Source organism: Lonchura striata, chromosome 3, assembly GCF_046129695.1.
Source record: "Lonchura striata isolate bLonStr1 chromosome 3, bLonStr1.mat, whole genome shotgun sequence".
NCBI lineage: Eukaryota > Metazoa > Chordata > Aves > Passeriformes > Estrildidae > Lonchura > Lonchura striata.
Window position 1 is genome coordinate 324,262 of NC_134605.1, and position 23,215 is coordinate 347,476.

General features: G+C 44.9%; 2 protein-coding genes across 8 annotated transcripts in view; both read right to left on the reverse strand.

Moving 5' to 3' along the window:
- Positions 1-3,382: 3,382 nt before the first annotated feature.
- MAL (mal, T cell differentiation protein (MAL blood group)) lies at positions 3,383-11,606 on the reverse strand. Its single transcript, XM_021538624.3, has 5 exons — positions 8,847-11,606; positions 7,710-7,946; positions 3,958-4,125; positions 3,702-3,827; positions 3,383-3,474 (listed from the first exon to the last, which is right to left on the reverse strand). The coding sequence occupies exons 2-5, from the start codon at positions 7,794-7,796 to the stop codon at positions 3,400-3,402; spliced, it is 456 nt and encodes a 151-aa protein (XP_021394299.1). The 5' UTR covers positions 7,797-7,946; positions 8,847-11,606; the 3' UTR covers positions 3,383-3,399.
- Positions 11,607-11,949: 343 nt separating this feature from the next.
- The window catches only part of GPCPD1 (glycerophosphocholine phosphodiesterase 1), a 41,824-nt gene continuing 30,558 nt past the window's right edge, over positions 11,950-23,215 (reverse strand). For 6 of the 7 annotated variants that reach the window (XM_021538623.2, XM_021538619.2, XM_021538622.2 and 3 more), the window contains 6 exons: positions 22,526-22,587; positions 21,582-21,647; positions 21,003-21,139; positions 20,288-20,423; positions 19,805-19,965; positions 11,950-13,681 (listed from right to left, as the gene is read on the reverse strand). In XM_021538623.2, the coding sequence (XP_021394298.1) occupies positions 13,495-13,681; positions 19,805-19,965; positions 20,288-20,423; positions 21,003-21,139; positions 21,582-21,647; positions 22,526-22,587 (749 nt within the window). In that variant the 3' untranslated portion in view covers positions 11,950-13,494. Of the gene's footprint in view, positions 13,682-13,707; positions 17,234-19,804; positions 19,966-20,287; positions 20,424-21,002; positions 21,140-21,581; positions 21,648-22,525; positions 22,588-23,215 lie in introns of those variants that run through there. The other variant, XM_021538617.2, reaches the window with a different exon arrangement.

The window sequence follows — 23,215 nt, forward strand, 5'->3', positions numbered from 1 at the left end:
TTTAGTTTGGGGTTGTTTGGGTCCTCTTGTTGCTGTTGTTGTTGCAAAATGCTGGTGTCTGGGAGGTGCTGAAGCAAGCAGCAGTAGTGGGAGCTCATGTGTGCACCTGTGTCTCACTGCTGGGGCTCAGGGCTGCAGTTCTGTGCCTCCCAGTCTGAGTGCCTGCCATGGCATGTCCCCAAATGTCTCACTGCTTCAGTTCTGTGCCTCCCAGTCTGAGTGCCTGTCATGGCATGTCTCCAAATGCCAAAAGATGCTTGGGCCACCTCTTTTGGTAGTGTGGGAGAAAATACCTTAGCCTTCAAGACCAGCCTGGGAATTTACATTTGGAATTCTGATGTTAAAGACATTTAGGAGCAATGTTTTACACTGATTTCAGTGCAGGTTTCTAAAGACAGCAGTTGTGTATATACAGACAGGCAGGGTGAATTTAATTGAGTTTTATCTCACTTTTGCAATGAAAATTCTAGTTCCAGGGCCATGTCTTCTGAGCAGTGGGATGTTTTTTCCCCTCTTCGCCAGCCCAGTCAAAATACACCTTCAATAGGGATTGCCAGGTTTGCAAAGTTTCTTGTCACCAGCACATCAAGCTGCTGCTGGGGAGTGTGTGCTCATGTTCAGCTGGCATCTCTGCTGTTGGGCTTAGGACCCTACATAAAATTAATCTTTTGTGGCTTTACTGTTCCCACAGGTTTGTTCATATTAACACAGGGGCTTGTGTGCTTGTTTTACTCAGCACACAGATTGCTCATTGCTCACAGACACAGCTGGCTGCAAAATGAGAAATTGCATTTTCCATGGAGCTGGCCATAATTTTATATTAAAAATCAAATTATTCTCCTGCCATTCAGGAGAAGATGGAGGTTCTCTTAACTCACTGCATTGCTGGAGGCAAAGCATCCAGTATGCAAATATTTGGAGAATGGTTAACATGGTGGTTAAACCACTTAGTTAAGCAAGAGCAACCAAGATTACAATCTGGGCATAGTTAATGAATATGTCTGTAATCTTGTTTTTAATAGGAACTGAGGCTTTGCCTGCCTTCAGGTGCACAGATTGGTTTAACTAGCATGTAATTGCCTGCTCTCCAGAGCAGATGCCTGCAGACCTCCTCGTCCTGCTGAGGAGGCTGGAGAAGAGCAGAGATGAGGATTCCACTTTCACAACCAGATGCAACCTGGTGGTGGCTGCAGGGGCACAATAGGCCCAGTGTCAGCAGTGTGAATGGGACTTGCAAATGCTCCAAAAAAAAGGCCGAGCTGTGGCTTTTTAAATGGGCTGCTGCATCCAGGCACAGCTGCAAGGGAATGCCAGCAGTGGAGGGGTACCAGTCTGGGGGATCTGGGAATTCCTGAGCAAATGGGCTTTTGGGCCATGCTGGGACTGCAGTGTCTGTGTTCAACAAACTGCAGGGCCAGCCTTCCCACACCCTGGGGAGCCCTGCCAGAATGCCACTGGCCCCGTGGAAGTGTCCCCAAGGGAAAAGGCTTGCTAGCCTGCAGTGTCCATCATGCCCAATGCCCATTCCAGCAGAGTGACAGAAATTTCTGGGGTCAGTGCTGCCCTCGGGCTCTCTGTGGGGAGATGTGCTGCACACGTGGTCTGGAGGTCCTGGGAGATTCTCTGAGCTCTGGGCAGCATCCTTCCCTTCAGGAAGTGCTGGGGGTGTGCCACTTGCAGACAGCTCCCTTGGGCTGCCCAGCTTCCAGGGCATGGCTGTGCTGAGATGACAGGAGAGCTGGGCATGATGAACCTCTTTGGTGTCGTTTTCTCTTCCTCCCGCCGTGCAGGGAAGGGGCACGTTGCTGCCATTCAGCAGCCACCCCTCCCCTGTCCCTGTCCCCTGCTGGGGCCCTGCAGTCCCATGCCAAGCAGGGACACCCCCTCCCCCTGCTCAGCTGCCTGGGGTGCAGCTTGGGGTCACACCCAAGGCCCATGGTAGGGCTGCAGATCCCCGCCTTTGCCAGCACATCCAAGCAGAAAGGCATCTTTGTGTTCCCATGTCACATTCAGGGGCGTTAATAGAACCTGGGCACCAACACCCCACACACCCCACAATGATGGGATGATGAAACCAGTTTCAACAGGTGGGTGTTGGTGTGCCATTGTCCAGAGTGGCTTTGAGCTCCCTCCCTGCTCTGAAAAGGGATTTCTCTTCCCACCTCTGTTACAACCAGTTCCCTGTTGTCACAGTAACACAAGCAAAACAAGTCAGGCTGGTTTTCAGCGAGGAAAAAATCTCCATGAATGTTTTTCTTAGTTTGCAATTAAAAAGCTTCAAACCAAACCCATGGTCACAGGTCAAAAGTTTCCCTGGATATGAGGCAAGAGAGGAGCCTCCAAGTCAACTTTTATATTTCCCTCTTGTCCTCTAGTCCTGGTTGTTCTCCAGGAACTTCAGACTTAAAATGGAAGCATTCTTTGCCCCACAAGCTGGAAGAAATAATTTGGCACTGCTGTTGTTTAGGCACCTGTAACAGGCTGGAAGCATCCCTTCCTGGGTCTAAACCCCATTCCAGGTCATTCATTGGCATGGTTTAGCCCCAGCTGGCAGTTCAGCTCCACTCAGCCTCCTGGGGCTGTGCCTGGCTGCAGCAAAGGGAAAAAGAGCAGCAAGGACTCACCCATCTCAACATCACAGCAAACCCATCTTTATTAGTGACACCGTGGCAGTGTGAGAGAGTAGCCATTCACCAAATGCAGGAGTTGATTGCCTCTGCTTACTGAGGATTTGTTTCTGTCACCCAGAGAATTCTCCTCCAGCCCACTGGGCCCCTTCCAGGTTCTGCTTTGTAGGGGGTTCCAGGGCAGTGGCAATTCCTGGCCTTACAGTTGTGCCTCAGAATTCAGCAGCACCCTTCAGGAGCTGCAGCGATCCACATTGCTCCTGAGCAGAGTTAAATATTGTTCCCATTGCTCATTGCAAGTCAGAGAAGGCATTTGCAGAAGCTGCATGAAAATATTAATTTGTACAGCAGTTTTAGGGGGGAAAACAGACTTAAATGGGCACAGAGAAATTGGAATGACAGTTTCACATTTGTGCTCCTTGGTGTTTGTTGTTCACTTTTCGCCTGACACCAGTAACAACCCTGGACACATAAAGGTGCAGTCCAGGGATATTTTAGCCCTTTAAACCCAACTATACTATGTTTTTTAAAGCTGGATGGATTTTTTGTTTGTTTGTTTGTTTGTTTTGGCCCCAGCATCAAACTGTACCCAGCCTGTAAGATATTGAAGGGAAACAGATTGTGCCAGGATATTCCTTTCTCTGGCAGGCTCCTTGTCTTCACCACCAAGATCCCACATAAAAAGCTGCTTGCTTCTAGGCTATACATTAAAAAACAAACCCCAAACCCAGGCTGGAGAGGGCAGCTGTTGTTCCTGGGGCAGTTCAGGCTCTCAGGAGGATTTCCAGCGCAGGAGCGAGAACACCTGGTGGATCACGTACAGCAGGGTGGCCACGAAGGCAAACACCTGTGGTGGAAGAACAGAGCTGTCAGGGCTGGGTGGCACAAAGGCAAACACCTGTGGTGGAAGAACAGAGCTGTCAGGGCTGGGTGGAACGGGGCTGCTCCGGCGCTGGGCATGTGCTCGGGGATGTCCGAGATGGTGACGGGTGTCCCTGCCCCTCCCCGGACTCGGTGCAAACACAGATGGGCACCTGAGGCCCAGGGGCACCTCACCCCCTGCCAGGCACTCACCACGGCGGCGATGTTCTCCCTGTACTCCTGCGCTGGGAACAGGATCCGAAGGGCGTAGGTCATGTAGGCTTCCAGCACCGCGGCGCTGAGGTAGAACAGCGCTGCTGCCCCGTGGCAGACGACATCCTGAGGAACGAGGACCACAGGGTCACCTCCGAGGGCGGCACGCTGCCCGCGCACCGTCCCCAGGCTGCAGTGCAGCAGCAGCACCCCACTGGTGACAAAGCCAGCCCCGGGCTTTGTCACGGGCACGTACCAAGGTGACCCAGCAGCCGCCGCCGCCGTGAGCCCCGCAGACGTAGAGGCACAGCAGGGAGATGGACATGACGAAGCAGAACACGGAGACAAACATCACCCAGCCCTGCAGCATGGGGTCTGGGACCCTCGAGGATGCCACCAGGATCCACACAAGGCCCCCAAAGATCTGCAAGTCAAAGTGGGGGACGGGGTGAGTGCGGGATAAAGTGACATGTCCAGAGCAGAGCCAAAAGCCACTCACGCCGCTGGCACTGAGCATGGCAGCAGCCCACGAGTTCTTGCCAGCCTCCCCTGGAAAATGGGCATTCAGCTGGGAGCGTCTGCCACTGACCCTGACCCAGAAATAATTCCTCACTGGTGCCACTGGGTGTTTGCCTCACACCCAGCGTGTCAGACCCCTGCCAGGAGCAGTGTCAAACCCAGCTCACCTGCACAGGCAGCACAGGCACCTGCCCCACAAAGGCCACATGCGAGCATTACTGTGAAAGGAGAGAACAGGCTGAGGAGAGGTTTGGCTCCCTGGGTGGGGGAAATGAGCCAGAGGCTCCCAGCTCCTTGAGAAAGGAAGTTTGCATTGCTGCTCCAGCTCTTTGGGTCATCCTTCATTGGCTGTGCCTGGTGCCAGCTGCTGGTGTGGGAGCAGGTGGGACCTTCTCAGCCAGCCTTGGGAGTTTGCCATGGGTTTTCTGGTGGTACACAGGGACAGCTATGCCCAGGCTCCATCCCTTCACCAGTAGACTCCTGCACAAGAGGATGGGGGCATGATGTTCAGTGTTGTGGAATGTCTGGAGTGCAAGTGGTGCCTTTGCACTGAAATGCCCTCAGTAGCTTTTCCGTGCCACAGATCAGCCCAGTTGTTCTTGGACCTGTGCAAAGCTCAGTCTGTGCAACATCCTGTGATAAGGAGCTCCACAGCTGAGCCTACAGTGTGGACCTGTGCTGTTGTGGGGACCTATCCCTCACCACCACCAGTCTGGGATTCAGGCAGATGTCCAGAGGGAGGAGAGCCTTGCTGACTCCAAGGTCATTCTGACCCTCGAATGGCCAGTGTCAGCATCCGAGTGCCAGCTCATACTCATTTCCATTTCTTTGCAGGCATTTTGAAAGTGGAAAGGAAGTCTCTGATTTATGATAACTCAGAAAATGTTACATCATTTGTGTCACCCCACAGTTGTAGGAAAGTTTGTTGGTTCCATTTTGCAAATTGAAACATTACATCAGTTATGTGGTCGAGATGTGGCAAAGACCTGAGTGAAAATGGCTCTTCCAAAGTGCTGCTGTTCTGGTCCCTTTTGTAACAACTTGAACACTAATCCAGTCCTTTTAATCACTCATGTGCTGGCACAATGAGTGGGTTGCAGCTAAAAATCCTGGGGAAAAGCATTATGGCTGCTCCATTAAAACCAAGCACAAATGATGGTGAGATATGAGCTCACTTCCTACCACTCACCATCTCTCCTTCCTGCAGGCTGTGGCTACCCACTCAGAAAAGTCTGTTTGACATGGTTTGATTACTGACTTTGGTTTTATGGTGAAGAGTCATAAAAAGGGAGGAAGGATTGAGAGGCTTTCAATAACTTAACAGCAGGATGTGGACAGCAGTCTAAGAAAAAAAAATCCATCCTTTAAACAGCTTTACAAAGTACACATGTCTGCTTTCAGCTTGTTTCAGGTTTTCCACATAGGTCTGGGTATCCATATGTGCAAAAAGTTCTTCAGATTAAATAGATAGATTATAAGCATTAAAGTGAGGCTCACAGATTAAAAATGGTAGCTTTTGATCAGCCCATGCTAATGTGGCAATCGTCTGAGCTGCAGGTAGGATCTTCTGAAAATTTCACAATCGTCTTTTGGCATTCTAAATGCCATTTTTGTTTTGTTATGTTGCCATCTCAGCCCATTGTAGGCAGCCTGAGATCCCACCAAGGAATGAGAAACTCTTGATCCCTCTGATTCAAGGCAGCCACCTCCTTTGTACACAGCAGAGGTCACACAGCAGCACAGCCCAGAATCTGCCTGGAGATGGAGAAATCCAGTCATGCAGCAATCCTCCTTCCTGGGCCTTCAGGATGCACATTTCTAGATCTTAGCCAAACCAAAGGATAGGGTGCTCCTTTCAGCAAGCTGCCCTGCCAAACCCCTGGAGACAGGGATTACAAACAAACAGTTCCAGAGGAATAACCTTGCTGAGGCCAACTGGACTAACATAACTCAGGGGTGGCTGGCAAGTGTCTGCCCAGCCAAAACCTCCACAGGCACTTAAGATTCTCCTTCCTGTAGCTGCAGGAAACCTGGGGCAGGGACCAGGTCTGCAGAGCACGATTGGAGGGCTACATCCTCTTAGCACACTGTTATCTCCAGGAGAGCCAAGGAAATGCCATAAATCCCGAGAAGAAAGGATTTGGTGCCAGATGGCAAAGCTGAGGTTTTTAGCATCAAATAATCTGAATGCCATCCTACAATGTGGAAAGCCAAGCAGGTCCCAGGTGCTCTGACTCCCAGGAAAGCACTGACTTTGACCCTTATTCATGGAGAAAGCCTCCAAAGCCTCAATATAACCTAGAGACCACAAAAATGGTGAAATAGATCATAGAGAGTAGTATAGTATGTCACTTGGGTGAGAAATTTAGGTTTTGGGAGTTTTAGTATGTTGTAGATGGGAACAAGATGGAGGGTATAGGGTGTTGTCTCGTGCTCCTTTTTCTTCCTTCTTCTTCATGGGTTTGGGTGGGATCTTGTAATTGGGTAGAAAAATCTGCATTGCGGGTCTTTAGGGGTCAGTTATTGCGTTAGAAGGGAAATCATCTAGGTGTCACTTCTTAATTGGGCAATTTAGTTTCTGATTAGGCTTAAAAGGCCTTGCAGCACGAGGTTGTTACCCATTTTTGTGCTGTTTTCCTGCAAGCAGAGTCTGGTGCAGACAGCGTGCTGAAGATTTGATAAGTTAGCAATAAAGCAAGAAGCTGAAAAGTCCTGTGTCTCCTTTTCCTGACACAGAACTGCCCCAGGAGGGTTTCCCCTGTCAGGGGAGCCCCCAGGGGGGGCCCAACCAAGCCATCCTACAATACTCAGCCAGAGCTTTCAATGCTGGACCAAAGCGCTCAGAATTTGGAAAAAAGCCTCCAGACTCTTGTGAGAAGAGCACGAGTGGGGCAGAGGAGTTGGGGGGGAAAAGTTCAGGCTGAGACTTTGTATGTCATAACCCATGCTCGGAGCAAATCCGTTAAGATTAGGATCTGCTCCCCAATAAAGTCGCAGAGTGGAAAGGAGTTACGAGGTGTTTGCTCACCTTTGGCTCAGCCACACGCCCAGGCCCGGCGGCTCAGGAATGCGGCTCGGGAGCAGCGCAGCCCCGGCTGCTGCGAGCCATTCCCGCAGCGCCCAGTCCCTGCTCCCGGGCAGCTCATCCCCACCCGTGCTGCCCGCAGAGTCACCCTGGCTAATTACCAGCTGGCTAATCACCCTGGCTAATTACCAGCTCCATTCGGCAACCTGCTTAAACCCACCTGCAGCCCCTGCTGGTTTTAAAGGCGGGGAATTGCAGCGTGTTTCAAAGGCTCCAGAAAAATCCCACTGCAGACTAAAGGAGGGTTCCAGAGCCCGTGGCTTTCTCTGAGGATGAGCTGCCCCCAGCCCCTTGTGGCCCGGCACGTTTGGGGACAAGTGTCACCCTCGGACACCTGCAGCGTAACCTGTGCCGAGTGCCCAGCCAGCAGCCACGGCCTCCCCCCGGGCAAAGGCAGCACTCACGATTTCAGGGATGAAGAGCACATCTGGGAAGGTGGTCAGGACGGCCAGGCCGCTGGGCAGAGTGCTGCTGGAAGTTGAGGAGGACATCGGAAGCCTCTGGTGTCAGCCTTCTGCTCCTCAGTGCTGAATGCAGGCTCCTCACCTCTCCCTCTCTCTCCTCCTCCTTTCCTGCCCTTCCTGCTCTCGTTTCTTCCTCTTTTCTGCCCTTCCTGCCCTGGTTTCTTTCCTCGCTGCTTCCTGCTGACAGATGAAGACAGCTGTGAGTGGCACAGGTGTGGCCAGACCCTGTGACCTGCAGTCACATGGAGCTGTTGGGAGATGCAGAGGCAGCCCCGGGGCACTGCGAGCAGAGCTCGGCTGTCCCCGCTCGGCCGAGCGTGCCAGCAGGGCCCTGGGCAGGCCGGGTGGCACCGGGGTGGCAGCTGAGGACAGCAGGGGACCCTGTGCCAGCAGGGCCCTGGGCAGGCCGGGTGGCACCGGGGTGGCAGCTGAGGACAGCAGGGGACCCTGTGCCACCCACCCGCACAGCCTGTGTCCCCTTTGATTTGCACGGCGAGCAGCCCCCGCACACGTGAGGTGGTCACAGCAGAGGACACGAGGGTGGCTGGTGGCCACGGCAGGCCAGGATGTGACACGGGGAAAACAGTGGGGCCTAGAAATGTCCCACAGACATCCAGGCAAGGGGGCAATCAAACTGCAGGGCAAACCACCTCCATCATCTCTGAGAGAGACTGGGAATGCCAAGGTAACACAAATGACCCAAAACAATGAGCCTTCCCAAGCGGTTTCACTTTCATTTTACCTTTCTTTCTGTAGTCCATTGCAGCAAGTCATTCCTCTTCTTCGTACAGAATATTTACTCCTTTTTAATACACTTGGACACAAAGCAAAAACCACAGAATTCCAGAAGCTGAGGCCAAAAAGTGCAGAGAAAGATCTTTCTTTGAGAAAGGAAGACAGGGTAAAACCTGTCCCTTAGAGAAAGCAGTGAAGCAGATGAGTGGAGGTGGCAACATTGGAAAAATTGGGGAAAAGCTTTTGATAAGCAGATGAAGTGAGAGGCAGGGTTACATGGCAGAGCAAGCACAGAACCACAGAGCTGGTGGGGCAGGGAAGGGTGGGATGGATGCTTCTTACCCAGACCTTGAGCTCTATTATTTCCAGTCCATGGAAGCAGAAACATCCAAGTAGTTAATGCCATTTTTCTTTTTCTTCTGGAGGCCTTTTCTCACTTAAACGCAGAGTCCATGCTGACCTTCATGACTTCTTCAAAGGTGGGAGAGTTTTTGCTGTATCCACCTGATTTCCCACTCTTCCAGTGAGATTCCATTTGCCCTAAGGTGACACAGCTACACTTAATGGATGAAAACTTGGACATGAGGCAGACCTAGAAACCAGCCAGCAAAGAGGGAGAGCTGGGAGCAGTAGGAATGCAGGCATTGGAGCTGGGACACAGACACAGCTCCAGAGGGGTCTCAGTCTCTGTAAGGGATGGACACGAAGCTGTCCTGTTCCTGGGACCCCGGGACTGGTGTGAGGAATGAGCAACTGCATTATGAGGGGCAGGGGCACTGCTGCTTTCCATTTGGAAAGGCTGGGACAGATTTAAAGAACCCCTTCTTTGTCTCATTTACAAAATTTTGGTGATGGATGAAGAACCAGGGGGTGCAGTGGTGAAGAATGCTGAGACCAGCTTGACCAAACCCTTAAATTAGTCCCCTCCTGAGGGTGCTCCTCCCAACTGAGGTGGGCATCAACAGGGATGTGGAAGAGCCTGGTGGGGAAGTGAGAGATGGAACTTTTGAGCAGAAACCATGGAGCTGTTAACATCTGACTCAAACGTGTTCTGCTGAGGACAACATAGAATCTAAAACCAGCAGGACAATTGAACTCTTCATACTACAAAAGATCAGTCCCAGGTTTCCCAGTTTATCTCCTTTAGATGCACGAAGATCCTTGCCTTGGGTGGGAACAGCTCTCAGGGACAGCTCTGGAGACTGAGGGAGAGACTCACCCATTATCAGTAACATCAACCTCTTTTTGATAGTTATTGAGCTGGCTGTGTTACTGGTGCAATAAACACAGCACTGTACGAGCAGCTTTACTGAGTAGTAAATAACTGATCAGCTTGTTGGTTTGCCATTTTGCATTTTTATCTTTTTACATTTTCATCTAATCATCAATTTCAATAAAGCAGTCATTTATTCATCCTTGTCCTTGTCAGGTGCTGGCCAAGAAAAGGATGATATTACAGGGAACCACTAAGAAGAGTTTTCTGCTCTGGAAAGGTTTCTCTGAAAGAGATCCCTGGGCACACACAGCTTTAGAGCTGGTATCCAAATACTGGAGGTGAGCTCCAGAAAGAGGATGAGGATACCTCTTTGGAGAGAACTTCTGTGCTACAGCAGTCCCTGGTGGATGCACTCAGCACTGGAGGCAGCATCCAAATTTTGGTGCAGGGCTCTGGGAGTGGATTGCTCCCACTCAGGAAGTGCCATCAAAGTAAGCAGGTGCTGGCCTTGACCTCCCCCAGGGAGCCTCTTTGCACCAGGAACCCTGGGGACAGCTGCTTGCCTCCCAGAATAAATATATTTCTTTTTGTCCTGGCACATTTTGCCAGTAGGGTCTAAACACTTTTGGCTTCAGATCTGCCCTTTGGGTTTCTGAGGCAGCATCACAGGACATTTAATTGTCTAGGAAGTACACAGGGATATAGGGTGGAGTTCTGAGTGGTGACAGTGGGAAGGTAAAGGCAACATCTTTTTTGTCCTGGCACCTTTAGTGGGAGCAAGTAGGGAAGGGCTCCAGGTTTGGATCCTGAAGAAGGGCAAGTGAAGAGAGAAGAGCGAGCAAAGACCTGCATGTGGTACAGTTTACAGGCTGCAAGAGGAAGGGGAAGGCCAGGGCTGGCCTTTTTTTCCCTAAGAACTGTATGGAAGCAGTTGCTGACTGTTAAAAGTATCAAAGCTGGGCTCTGGGAGACTGATATGATGGATGCAGTTGAGAAGGAAAGTGCAAAACTCCAGGATGTGGGGTGTGATTCCATAGGTGTGAGACAAATGTGGAGTCAGCAAGTGTTTCCTCAGCTGGCAGCTGTTGTGACCAAGACTTTTGCTGCATGTCTACAGGTAAGGTACAAGATCTATGTGACTGAAAACACATGAAGGCCCAGTTATTTGGAGAAATTTTGGAGGTAGCATCCAAACCTCCTAGGTAGAAACTGCCACTGCACATTGTAACACATCTGCTCTGTCATGCCCATCTACATACATAAATATATATATATATATAAATATAGATATAAAAAAAAATATATATACACACACAGGTACAGGCATCATGTAGGAGTGTCATTCAGCAGCCAATACTACAGATGTAGAGCCCAGTCTTTGGGTGGTCCAAAAGGAAACGTTCCATAACCAAGACAGAAATTCTGTCTCCCCTACTCCAGCTCACACATCTCTGGATTAAAATTCCATAGCAGTCCCTTGGCTGGAGCAAAGCCATCTCTGCCCTGGCCCATGCTGCTTTCCAACAAGCACTCCAGAGCAGGAGGTGGCAGCTTCCCCTGCCAGATGCCAAATTGCTGCTCTCTGGTCCCTTCTGTCCCCTCTGCAATGCCAGAGGCTGAGTGAGAGCTGCTCAGCGTGCCCAAGCTGGGAGCTCAGCTCCCAGAACAGGCACAGCAGAGCTGCTCAGGCTCCTCAGGTTTGCAGAAGTTGCTGACACAACTTACCCAGAAAAAAGGGAGTCAGCAAGGAAACACCAACACTAACGCTGCTCAAAACTGCCCTGTAAAATCATCACAGTGGCTGGATTTATTTCCACCCCCCCACACCCCAGACAGAACAGGCAAGGGCTATTCCCTGAGCCCTGAAGGCTGGGAAAGAAGATGTTAAGGGTGCCTGAGCCCTCCTGAGCATCTCACTGGGATTAGTCTGAGGGGTGCTGCACACAGCTCAGCTCCTAAACCCCCTTTGCACAGAACCGTGTCTCAGCATCCCTGGGGATGTGCTGCTCAGCTCCCACAGGCACCGACACAAACTCTGCTAGGAGCTGAGTATCGCTTGGCAAAGCCCTCAAGACCTGTCAGGAGGATCCCACAGGGTACACAGAGGAAAACTGAAAAAAAAAAAAAGAATTAATCACATAAAGAGGAATGTATCAAGTCACCTGACGCCAAGATTCTGGTTCACTACCCCCTCCCCTTCTCAAAAACACAGCTCACACACACTTCCAGTTTTGGTTTAGGGTTGTTTTGTATTTTTGATTTTTTTTTTTAATAAAAGAAGGCTTCCAGTTACCTAATGCTATTGTGCCGTTTGTGCAGGACAAACAAACTTTAAATACTAAAATGCACAAATCAAAACAAGCTGTTTCAAACTGCTCAGCAGTGCAGGCTCAAGCACTTATTTGCAATGGCTTTACTTTGTACAATCAGTTCTATATGTAGCAATGACTGTATATAAAGAATATAGTACATACTATTGTTTTCATTGTCAATTTACAACAGAAAAAAAAATAAATATCTTCCATTCTTATTATACATTAACATTTCAGTAGAAAGTCACAGCTGTCGTGTTGGCATGATCTGCAACGTCAGGAGGAGAAGGGACATGCATACTTATCTATTAAGAACTCTAAACTATGACTTTGTAATAAATTACAGAGGATAGATACCAGCCAACAGAATACTGATTATCTGAATCCAATACATTTGTAATGATAAAAGCCAAAAATGTTGCAAAATACAAAAGCTAGTAGCTTGCATTATGTAAATAAGACAAACCACGTGTGGTAAAGCCTCTTCTCCAAAGGGTTGTGAATAACAGGCTTGTGGCTTCTCAGGCAAAGGAGATTAAGTTGTTGAGCTGGTCCTTGCACCCTTCACACATAACTAGCACCATAAAGATGCAAGGACCTCAGCAAACACTAAAATTCATGCTTAATAGATAAAGCATGCATTCTGTAGAGTTTGTGCAGGGTACATACTCTGTTCATTAAGGTTGCTGTGCAAAAAAGATTCTCAGCCACTGAAGATGTTTCGCTAATTCTGTTAAGATTATTAGCAACATTTTTAAAGTTTAGCAGGCCTGTGAAAAAATGCAAATTAAAAACCTGTACTCATGGTTCCCCCGATTGCTATACCACTGAACTGGGGCTGAGGAAACAAAGGCAACAGCCTGAATGTCCAATGAAGTGGGGGAAAATGAGCTGCAGTTTGCTAAAAAACAAAATAATATTTTAAAATGGCACAAAGCTTTGTACAGGTGGATCTACCACTGCAAATACATGTACAGGAGGTACCAGTTTGTTCAGATCTTTTTACAGGCCAGATCTATTTATATGTATCTTAAAATCACTCCATTTCCTGCTGCCAGATAAATGCTACAGCTTGTCAGCCTAGAAGTAAAATCAAAACAAATTTTCAACATATTCAATATCAGATTATTGTAATTTCTCTACAATCTAGTTTCTGAGCTGTCACTACTGAGACTGTTTAATAATTTTTTGGGTTTCTTAAAAGCAAAATAATAGTAACAATAATTTCCTTTTTCAAGACTTGATATGATGTGAGAAAAAAGTTAAAACTGTATATGTAAATTGGTACAATAACTGGCTGAATATTTTAACATTATTTGAAATTTTACTAAGTACTGTTAGGAAGGAGGAACACAGTTATTGCTATTTGAAGACTAAAAACTAAACCAAACCAACCTGAAAGCATAGACAGAACTTTTCCAATGGTGAAAATTTAACAGATACAACAGCATTCTGCCTAAATTTATTCCTTTTGCATCTGAACACTTTTCAGGTTATCTAAAGCTTTCTCTTCCAGGTAACCATGAGGGCATTTGAAGTGGTTAATTGAGGGGCACACACAGGTTTTGAACTCTGGCAGCTCTTTCTTGAGACGTTCCAGCTGCTCCACCTGGAATATATTTGGTTGTTCAGGATTTGAGTCGTATATCCTGAATAAATGAGAAAAGAAAAAACACCCATCAGTATAGACTAGCAGTCCTCAGAAGTGTACACCAGGTGAAGCACCTGGGTTTTTTCCCTTAACAGAGCAGAATCGGGTCCCAAAGTCAGTTTTATTTGGGGTTAGTACCCTAAGTTTTGCTGTTCGTCTCACAATATAAAATGGTATTCCCCTTACACACACTGGTTAGTGTTTCATTGGATATACTAAAGACCTACTGGCACATACTGAATCTCCTAACAAATGTGGTTTTAGAGGTGGCACAAAGCAATGAAACAAGAGCAGTGTTCCAGGCTTTGACATTCAAAGCATAAGAAATTTCAGAGCCCTGAGATTATTAGAACAGACTGTGATACACTGCTTGCACTAACACTGCATGGAGTGTACACTTACTGCTTCAAGAAATATTTCACTTTCCCCCGAGTTCAGATTTTTTTCTTTTTAAAATTACCATAATTACCACTATATTAAGTGAAGAGTGAAAACCAGAAAACCTGACCTGTCTCCACACCTCATGCAAATTAACCATCCACAGTACTTTAAACAGTCTATCCTCTTTTCACTTGTTTTCACACACATAAACAAGGCTGCAGATTTGAAATGTCAGCATCATACCAGACTGTCCAAATCCAAACCACGTTTTGAGTGACAGGGTAAGCACTGAGCACAACTCAAACACCATTCTGGTGTAATTCATCACAAACAAAAAGCAGGGTGCTCCTGTAACCCAATATTGGTACAACACCTATTGTAACGAGGATATACCTCAATTTCCCAACATTCATTTCTAATATCAGCATGTTTACATCCAAAATTCGAATCCTGGCACCCAGCTGCTCTCACTTTCAGTTGTTGCACATACACAGCTCCAGGTATTCAAGGTCTCCAGGTTTATCTCCTTCAAATGAAAACTTCTGCAAGAAATCACCATGGCTTCTGCCTTGGTATTTAACAAAGGTCAGACTTAGGATTCCTTCAAGAAAACAGTTTGTTTGCATTTCATCGTCCTTTGTCTCTCACACATTTTCAAGTTATGCCCAAAAGGAACCAATGCCACTAACACAACAATGTAGTGCTGAAGTGGGAGAGTGCAAGGTGCCCTTTCACCCTGACAAGACAGCTTGTGAACTGCTGGCAGCTCCAAGACACCAAAAACAACATGCAGCTCAAAGATGGGCACAACAATGGGATTCCAAGTGAGGAGACACTGCCACAGGAAGTATGGGTGTGGATCACAGTAAGGCCAAGGACAATCTGTGAAGAAACTCCTAGAAGTGAGGATAGATGCTGTCCAGTTTGATGAAATTCAAACAGCAGGCACAGCATTTCAATTACTTGCACACCACTTGCAATCCAGTACAGGCCTCAACCACGACCCAAATTTGCCCACTGGGAGCTTCAGCTCTACCTTCCTTCCTTCCTGTGGTCTTCACTTGAGTCAGCTGACACCTTATGAATTTCCCTGCAAATTCCAGAGAGAACTGCAACTTGAGGATAGTATTCTATATAAAACACATGTTAGGAACTAAGAATCTGCAGTCTTTCCCATCAGTTAGACACTAGAACAGCAAAAGAAAGGTTCTGCTAAGCCCCTTGTTCCTAGCTGAGCATGTTTCTAAGCAGCTTCTGGCAAGTATTTTATTACTAGCTCTTTATTATAACAACAAGTATAAACTCTTTAATTCCTGCTCCATTCTAAATTCTTTTCAATTGAGGTTCTGGCTGAATTCAACCCTCCAAGCTTCCTTTCGAGCTGCCCACTAGAGCCAGTCCACTCCAATGTGGGTATTTGGTTTCTTTTAAATTAAAGGCAGAAGACAACTCAAAACTTCCGAATTTCCTGACCCTACATTTTGTTTGGTTCCATGAAACTACAGCACCAGTTTGCACCAACAGAGCCCCAGCACTTCTCCCATTATTTCCAACATCACTGTAAAGATAAGGAATAAACTTGCATCTCCCCAGCCTCCATTCTTCAACAGGACAGTTATTTGTAAGCAATTATTCACCAAAGTTTCTCCATCCAACCTCCTATTAATAAGAAAGCCCTGTAGAAGACTGACAAGTCCTTTAAATAGTATTCTTTTTAAATAAGCACCTTCTACAAAAGACTTGCAGGACGTTGAGGGCTCTGCAGGGGGTGTAAAACTGATGTGTTTGGCTCCTGAAAGGTGTTCTGCAACCCCTGAAAACACATACAACACAAGAGGCAGCAGCACTGAAATACTGTTTTCATGCTCAGAAGATTTTCTGAAGCTTTTGATTAAAGCTTTTCACTTTTCTTTACACCTCCAGGTTTACTCTGCAATTCACAAAATAGGGAAGACTTAAACTGTCATTGCATAACATCTTAATTCAGTCACTGAGTAGATTATAAATCAACTCACACTACACTTCCTCCACATACCCATGCTGTTATTTAAGTAACATGCAGTTTCAGGCAAACAGGGCAGCCCAGATTTCAGCAGTCTCCTGCTTTTGTGAAGTGTTTAAAATGCTTTTGATTTCATTGCCAGCTAAATTTGTGTAAATGTTGGGAAGTTACTAATACCAGTCAAGCACAGCTTTTGCCTGCAAATGCAGCATGCAGCCTAAGGAACTTAGTAGTGTTTGGACAAAGCTCTCATGGAAAAGCTCTCAGCATCCATGTTTGGGAAAGAGCGATTCAGTATTTTTATGCAGTTCTGTGTATTATTCAACAAATAAAATTCAGATCATGTAAAGTGAATGAGAAAAGATGATGCAGGTGTAAGCCAGCACCCACCCCCTCTCCACATTGGTATTTAATACACAGCCAGCAGGGGTAAAAACACAGGGCTGCATTGTTCTTATTGAGTTAAGTATCTTCAAATACAGAAGTATTTTCTGGACTGTTTACAAACCCTATCCAGGAGAAAACACCAGATCAATCACCTCAGAAATAATGCTTTAAAAATCAGCATTTTAACCAAGCCAGAGAATTTCACAATAGGTTGAACTTTTTCTGTAATTAAAATTGAAACATCAGACTAACAAAGCACTTTAAGGATGCAAGTTCCGTGCAGACAGAAGATACCCAGTCATGCACATAAAGCACTTTCCTGTGGAAGAGCCCAGATAAAAGCCTGAAGGCACACATGGCACCTTTCTGTAGAGGCTGCCCTTTTAATTCAAATAATTTGGTTAAACACTGAGATGAATGGCAGTTGAACACAGGACAGTAGGAGAATATCATCCCAGCATCCCAGTCCAAACAGAACATCTGTTGGATTAATGACTTTGGGAGTATTAACGATCTGCTGCCCAAGTGGAGAAAGGCCTGGATGGGGGGAGGGAGTGCATTTGTGTTCTCTCCTCTGCCCCAGTGAGATCAGCCTTTTCATACTTTTGGCATTTGTAAGCTTCCCAGATTTAGTCTTGCAGTTTTTCTCCATGCAAAGCAAAGCCAGACCCCCCTACCTGCATTTTTTTTTTTGCCCAGTGCTTGGTATCCCCAACCTTTGGTATTCAGGACACAGTTTTTCTGCCATCTTCACAACTGGCTACAGTGTTTTGGTCAATTCTACATGGATGATTAAAGTTTGGAAAAAAAATATCTTACAGAAATAATCTCTATGCACATGGTTCATAAGCTCAGAAATAACTACTGCACACAGTAACTCAGAGCCACACACAAGCAACCTAAAATTCACTAAAATCCTCTGTTCACTTTCTAGATTATTCAGATCATTAGCACTTAACATGGTGTAAGTAAAGGTCTAGTAAACAGCAACATAAAATACCATGTTTGATAGATATCTGGACTTGGCCATAAATCCAGAGAACAAAAATGCAGAAACCACGGAAGAAGCACCATCTTAATTCAGCCCTGGAAATATTGTAGAATTTGAAGGCACAACAATAGCATAAACTGGATTTCCACTAAAACAGATTGCTGCAGTCCCTACTTATTACTTAGACCTTGGAACAGTCATGTATATCTCTCTCTTGAGTTCTGCTTTTTAAACTCATTCTTAAATTTATTTCTTTCTAAACTCCAAACAGCACAGAATATGGATGCTGACACCAGACCTATTTAAACTCTAAATATCAACTTCAAGTCTCGAATCATCTGAAAGGCTGGCTCTTTACCCAGCAGCTCCAGCTGTGAGTGGAAATGTTTGCTGCCAGGTTTTACATCCCTACACTCCAGGATTTGCAGGTACCACCTGCACTTCAAAATGTCCACCTCGAGACATCTGATGCAACTTTCAGAAAGTGTCATATCCCTAACCTCTATTAAGACTGAATTGAATTTTACTCACACAATTAGTAAAACTTGAAATGTAATTAAGAATTGCAAAGGGACATCCCATTGTTTGTTTTGGCCTACAGAAAAAAAAGGGGAATTACATTTAGAAGCAACACTTAACGAGCCTGCAATAACAGGTTTGGAGTTAATCCTAATTTTGGGGTTCCTCTCCAAAAAATGGGAAGATGCTGAATTGGAAGTGACAGGAGGCAGGCAGCGAGAGATGAACACTGTTAAGAATATAGATGATCTAAACAGTGAAGGAAGGTTAAGAAATGTTTGTTCAGTTAAATCCACAAGGGAATTCAGCCTCCCAAAGAATTGGCTGGTCATCAAAAAGCGAGACAAAAGGTGTTCTCTGCTGTCCTACTACACCTTAAAACACACCAAACAGTACAACAGGACACATAAGGTGACAAGTAGGTGAATAAATCCACAACACTGAGTTAGTGTGGAGTATCTAAAGCAATAAAAGCAACATGAAGTCAGAAATTAGGCTGTCCCCTGCTTTACTGTTTTCCACAGTAGTGAGTATCTACTGCACAAGGAGCAATTAACAACTCTGGAAGCCTGGATTAGTAGACATGAGATGAAGAGACATTTAACAAACACGTTATGCACTGGTGTTTGATTGAAACACCCCAACAGTAATGTATCACTTGAACTAATGCACACCACAGAATAAAATTTCTTTACCCTGTGACTGCACACTGTAGAGGATTGTTTCACCTGCATTCTAGCCCAGAGGTATTTTTATTGAATAAAGGGGCCTGAATCCAGAGCTGCAGCAGAGGTGCACCACAGCACTGCTGTAGCAGGGAAGAGGATTTATGTGTCCATGTCTTCAGTCTGAAGCTGATCCCCAGTGCAAAAACCTCATCATTCCATTTTTTACTGCCAATGAACAGGAGACATTCTGTACAGCACAAGTGGCACCTCTGGCACACCCGACAAGCAATGGACCTACCACCTTGAAAGGACTCTCAGCAGTCAACAACAGATTGAAAAGAGTTAACTGGGTTTTTTTTGTTTTTTTTTTTACACTGAGAGCCTGGAACTCTTGCTAAAGCAGAAGGTTTAAAAGCCTTCTGTAATTTGAAACTTCAGTTACACTTAATGCTTTCCCAATTACTTTCTTATATAGAGGAAATTCTAGTTTAATACAGCTTTTCAAATTATGCTTCATCTCATAATGATGAATTTCTCATCTTCAAAGAAAAAAGACCTAAACCTTTGGTTTGTTGTAAGCAACCAAATAACACAACAACACTTTTCTTCAAATATTTAACACAGTATTCTGATGTCTTTACCTGAATTTTGGGATGTAACAGCTACTTTCTGAAATTACTAATTTGGCAGTTTGCCCTGCAGTCACTCCAAGCTAATTTTAATAGGGAAAATGTGAATTCACAGCTTTGAAACACAACAGAATGCTGTGTTAACTATTTCCACAGCTCAGTGTAGAATGCTGAAACTTCCAGTCAAACAATTAAATAATATTTTCCTCGCTGTATCATGTACATAACTTAAAAATTGCTATAATGAATATTAGTAGTACCTCAAATGTGTAGTGTATGCCGTACATTTGTTCTTTAAAGATCAAATTACAATTATGTTAATCTCAGGAAAAACAGAAGTCATTTTGCTTCATAGACACAGCTGAAAGAGGGGGGAACTGGTGTTAGACTTGCTCTTGATCTGGGTTTATTGGGTCCTTGGACTTTGTGTATCCAGTCAACCAAGAAGCAACGTGAAATTTCACCAGAATCAATTTACAACAGTTTCTAAGCTTGATGATGGTGGTGACCATGATCATTCTTCTAAAAAGCCACAACTAAGTACCTGTCATATATTAACCCATGAACACCATATTCTCTCAGCTTCTTCCTGTTATCTGGGTCATTTGCATCATCACCCCACGAAAAAATAACCAGGCCTTTGGATATGGCTCGAGTAATAAATGCTGGATTCTTCAGCAGGTCTTCAGAATGCACATTAATTCCCTGAAATACAAAAGACTTTAATTAAAATCCATGTTTCTGAAACACTTACATCAGCTTTTTTAATCTTCTGACACTGGCAGCTCCTTGCTGTTTCATCCATGATAATAAAAAATATTTAATACAGTTAGAGAGTTTATTTATAGTGCTATTTTTAAAACACTGTATTAAAAAACATTTCAGACAATGCACACTTTTCTGGCAGTTACCCAATATTAGTGTATTTCTTTTGTGAGGTTAGTCATAATTTAAAGCATTAGTGTCAAAAATGACAGATTTAAAACAAGCAGTAATAATTCAGTTTGATTTTAACTTGTCAGCTTACCAGCAAGTTTTCAAACTGTGCAAAGTTAATGGCAATAGGAGTTGTGCGAGATCTGAGATCCATCAGCTCTGGATAGAGTGTGGATTCCCCTTGGGTGAGAAATAACACAGGATACTTGTTCTGCTTATGCCGGATCCTGCCAGGGAAAGAGCCCACAAGTAGCAAATGAAGAAAAAAAAAGTGAAAAAACCAATATTTGATCTGACTGTTTCAAGGGGAATTCCTCTCTTTCCTGCATGTTCTTTCATCTCCTAGCTGGCGCAAGGAAATGGTGCCACAGCTCAGCATCAAAGTGTGCTGACAAACTGCCCAAATGAGTCCTTTTGCCACTACTGGAGATTTACACACAGGTTAAGGGAAGCTAGATTTGATGTAGAACTCAGCATTACATCCTCAGTATGTTTATATATAATCCCCAAAGGCCATTTAATTCTGTCACTTTCTTCTTAAATGCACAGATTCATGATGATCATGAAGAGCCACGACAGGAATTTCTAAGCATGGTTAACACACAGCCCCTAACCTTGCTAATGCATTTGTCAAGCTGAATTCTCTAACAAGATGATTTGCTCCCAAGTTAGGTTTGCAAGCCCCTCAAGTATGACTGAAAAAGACTTTGGGATACCAGAAGAAACCTTGACCTTTTTTGTTGTGCTAAGAGAGAGTGAAGCATCCAGAAAGGCACAAGTACATTATTTCTCTCTTCTTAACTTACATTGTACAAATATCTGCATGAAAAGAAGAAAACACAATTCTTCTTCCTCCAGCATTCATCAAAACAGTTTTCAGAATAATATCTAGAAAAAGGTTCATATCAAAGTAACTTGACAAGTTGCCATCCCATTGTCCATCCTGGAAAAAAAAAGCACATGTTTGAGTCACTTCAATTAATGTTCACTAAAATTCTTTTATCCAGCAATGGTCTCTCAGTCAACCTGAGCAAAGTGAGAATTCAGCTGGCCAGTCTGAATGCAGAATCAATCCCTCAGTCTGTTCAGTGCTGGTTACAGCTCTCCAGGACTGACAGCCTTGGCATTTTTCCTGCCTGCCCTGTGATTTGTAGATTTTTAAGAGAGTCTCCTACCAAAAGCAGTCTGAACTCAATCCTAGGAATACTTTTTATCATTTTAAGTCTGTTCATTTGTTGGAGTGGTGCTACTGTATCCCCAGTTTAAAAATAATGCATTATTTTTAAAAGAGGGCACAAAACCCCACAAAAATTACACGTTTGCAGCTCATAAATTGTCACATAAAATTACAAGCTTACAAGTAAATCACATGTATGTTTACTTACCCTTTGTTGGGAGATCCATTTTATTTCTATGTTGAACCCAACATCTTTAGAAACAGACTCCAGAACCTGTAAAACATTTTACTATGAAGAGACCCCACAGCAAAGGAGGACAACAGAGCACTATGAAGGTAATTGTTGGGAGAAAACACTGGAGTTTAATGCTAATGGTGCCTAACAGCAGAATTAAAAACCCTAGGTTTTTAACCTTTTATACAACACACATATACACCCTTTTGTACTCAAATTTAATCTTAATGAATACATAAAAGTGGATAAAATCTTAAGGACAAGATTTTGACAAGGTACAAATGTGAGTCAATTCACCTTAACACATATAAGAAATGCCCCATTTTTACTCCTAAAGAAATTTTTTTTTCTTTCTCCAGAAAGTTCTTTTGAATGCAAAATGCATCTTAGGTATGAAATCCAGGAGCTTGCCATTACCATAACAACAGAAGTTCTTTCATGTGAAATTCCTGTAAAGAATTATTTGCAAGGTGATTTCAAAAGGTGGAGCTAACACAAACCAGTCCTAAATGGAAACACACTGGAATTCACTCAACATTTCTCCGTGTCTGGCTCAGAGATGGCCAAGACACTGTGAGGAACTGCCAAAGGCCAGGTGTGGTTTCTGTCACAATCAGAAACAACTGTCAGTGCATTAACAGGCACTGCCCACATTAGTTAATCAGCTGTAAAACTGAGTGCACCTGAGCTACCCAGCTTGGGCTCCTGACTTCAGAAGCTTGAAACACACACAGACTGTCACTTGTAAGCACTGAAAACCCTCCAGTGTCCAGCAGTAAAACCCCTGTTCTCAGTTGCAGCACTGATACCAGAGGCCTAAAGCCAAAAATCAATATCCCCCTTGCCATGTGTGCAAAGCTGAAAGTAAAACAGGTTTTCATCTTCCCCAATCACCTTGCTCCATATTCACTACTTACTCTTTGCAGAGAAGGAAATGGCTGCATCTCAAACGCAGAGCTCTCTTCCTCTTGAAAAGATGCTGGAAAGAAATATAAAATAATGAATTAAAACAAACAGAAGCATAATCCCCGTAATGCCAGCAAGAAGAAAACTGGCTCAAAATTGTAAAGCCTTTAGGAATGAACAATGAAATCAGGTCTCCCTTTTGATTACCTACACCTTTTCCTCCAACACTGACATATTCCCATGACAGTATTGGCAATTCCTGGTTTGGAATTTAAAACCTTGCCACAATGTATATCAGACTGGCTTTTCCCATCCCTCACCACTTTACTCCGTGAATTATATCCACAACAAGCCTTGGCTAGCAAGGCTTATTTGTTTAATTTTTTTTAATCTTTTCTTATACAGGTAGGATGTGTGAGATAATTTCCTGTCCCTACAAAGGGGATAATTAAGGCCAAAATGAACAGCACTGCTAAGACATCCTACAGCAGTTACCTAAGTTCTTGTCAGAAATTCTTGAGAGCTGAAGGTACAGTTGGAGAAGCATAAGATGGAAACATCAGTGACCATTTTGTTATGATTATTCAGAAATATATATATATATATATATATATATATATATACATATATATATATTTGCCTTCTATCTTTCTGTCCCTGCTTCCCAAGGGAGTAACTTCTGTTCAGATATTTCCTTCCTA

Bases quoted from the DNA above. Each gene is read 5' to 3' on its own strand.
- MAL (XM_021538624.3), bottom strand. From the start codon at position 7,796: ATGTCCTCCTCAACTTCCAGCAGCACTCTGCCCAGCGGCCTGGCCGTC. The intron at 3,828-3,957 runs GTACGTGCCCGT...CTCGTTCCTCAG, and splicing joins GCGGCTGCTGGGTCACCTTG to GATGTCGTCTGCCACGGGGC. The intron at 3,475-3,701 runs GTGAGTGCCTGG...CTTCCACCACAG, and splicing joins GGGAGAACATCGCCGCCGTG to GTGTTTGCCTTCGTGGCCAC.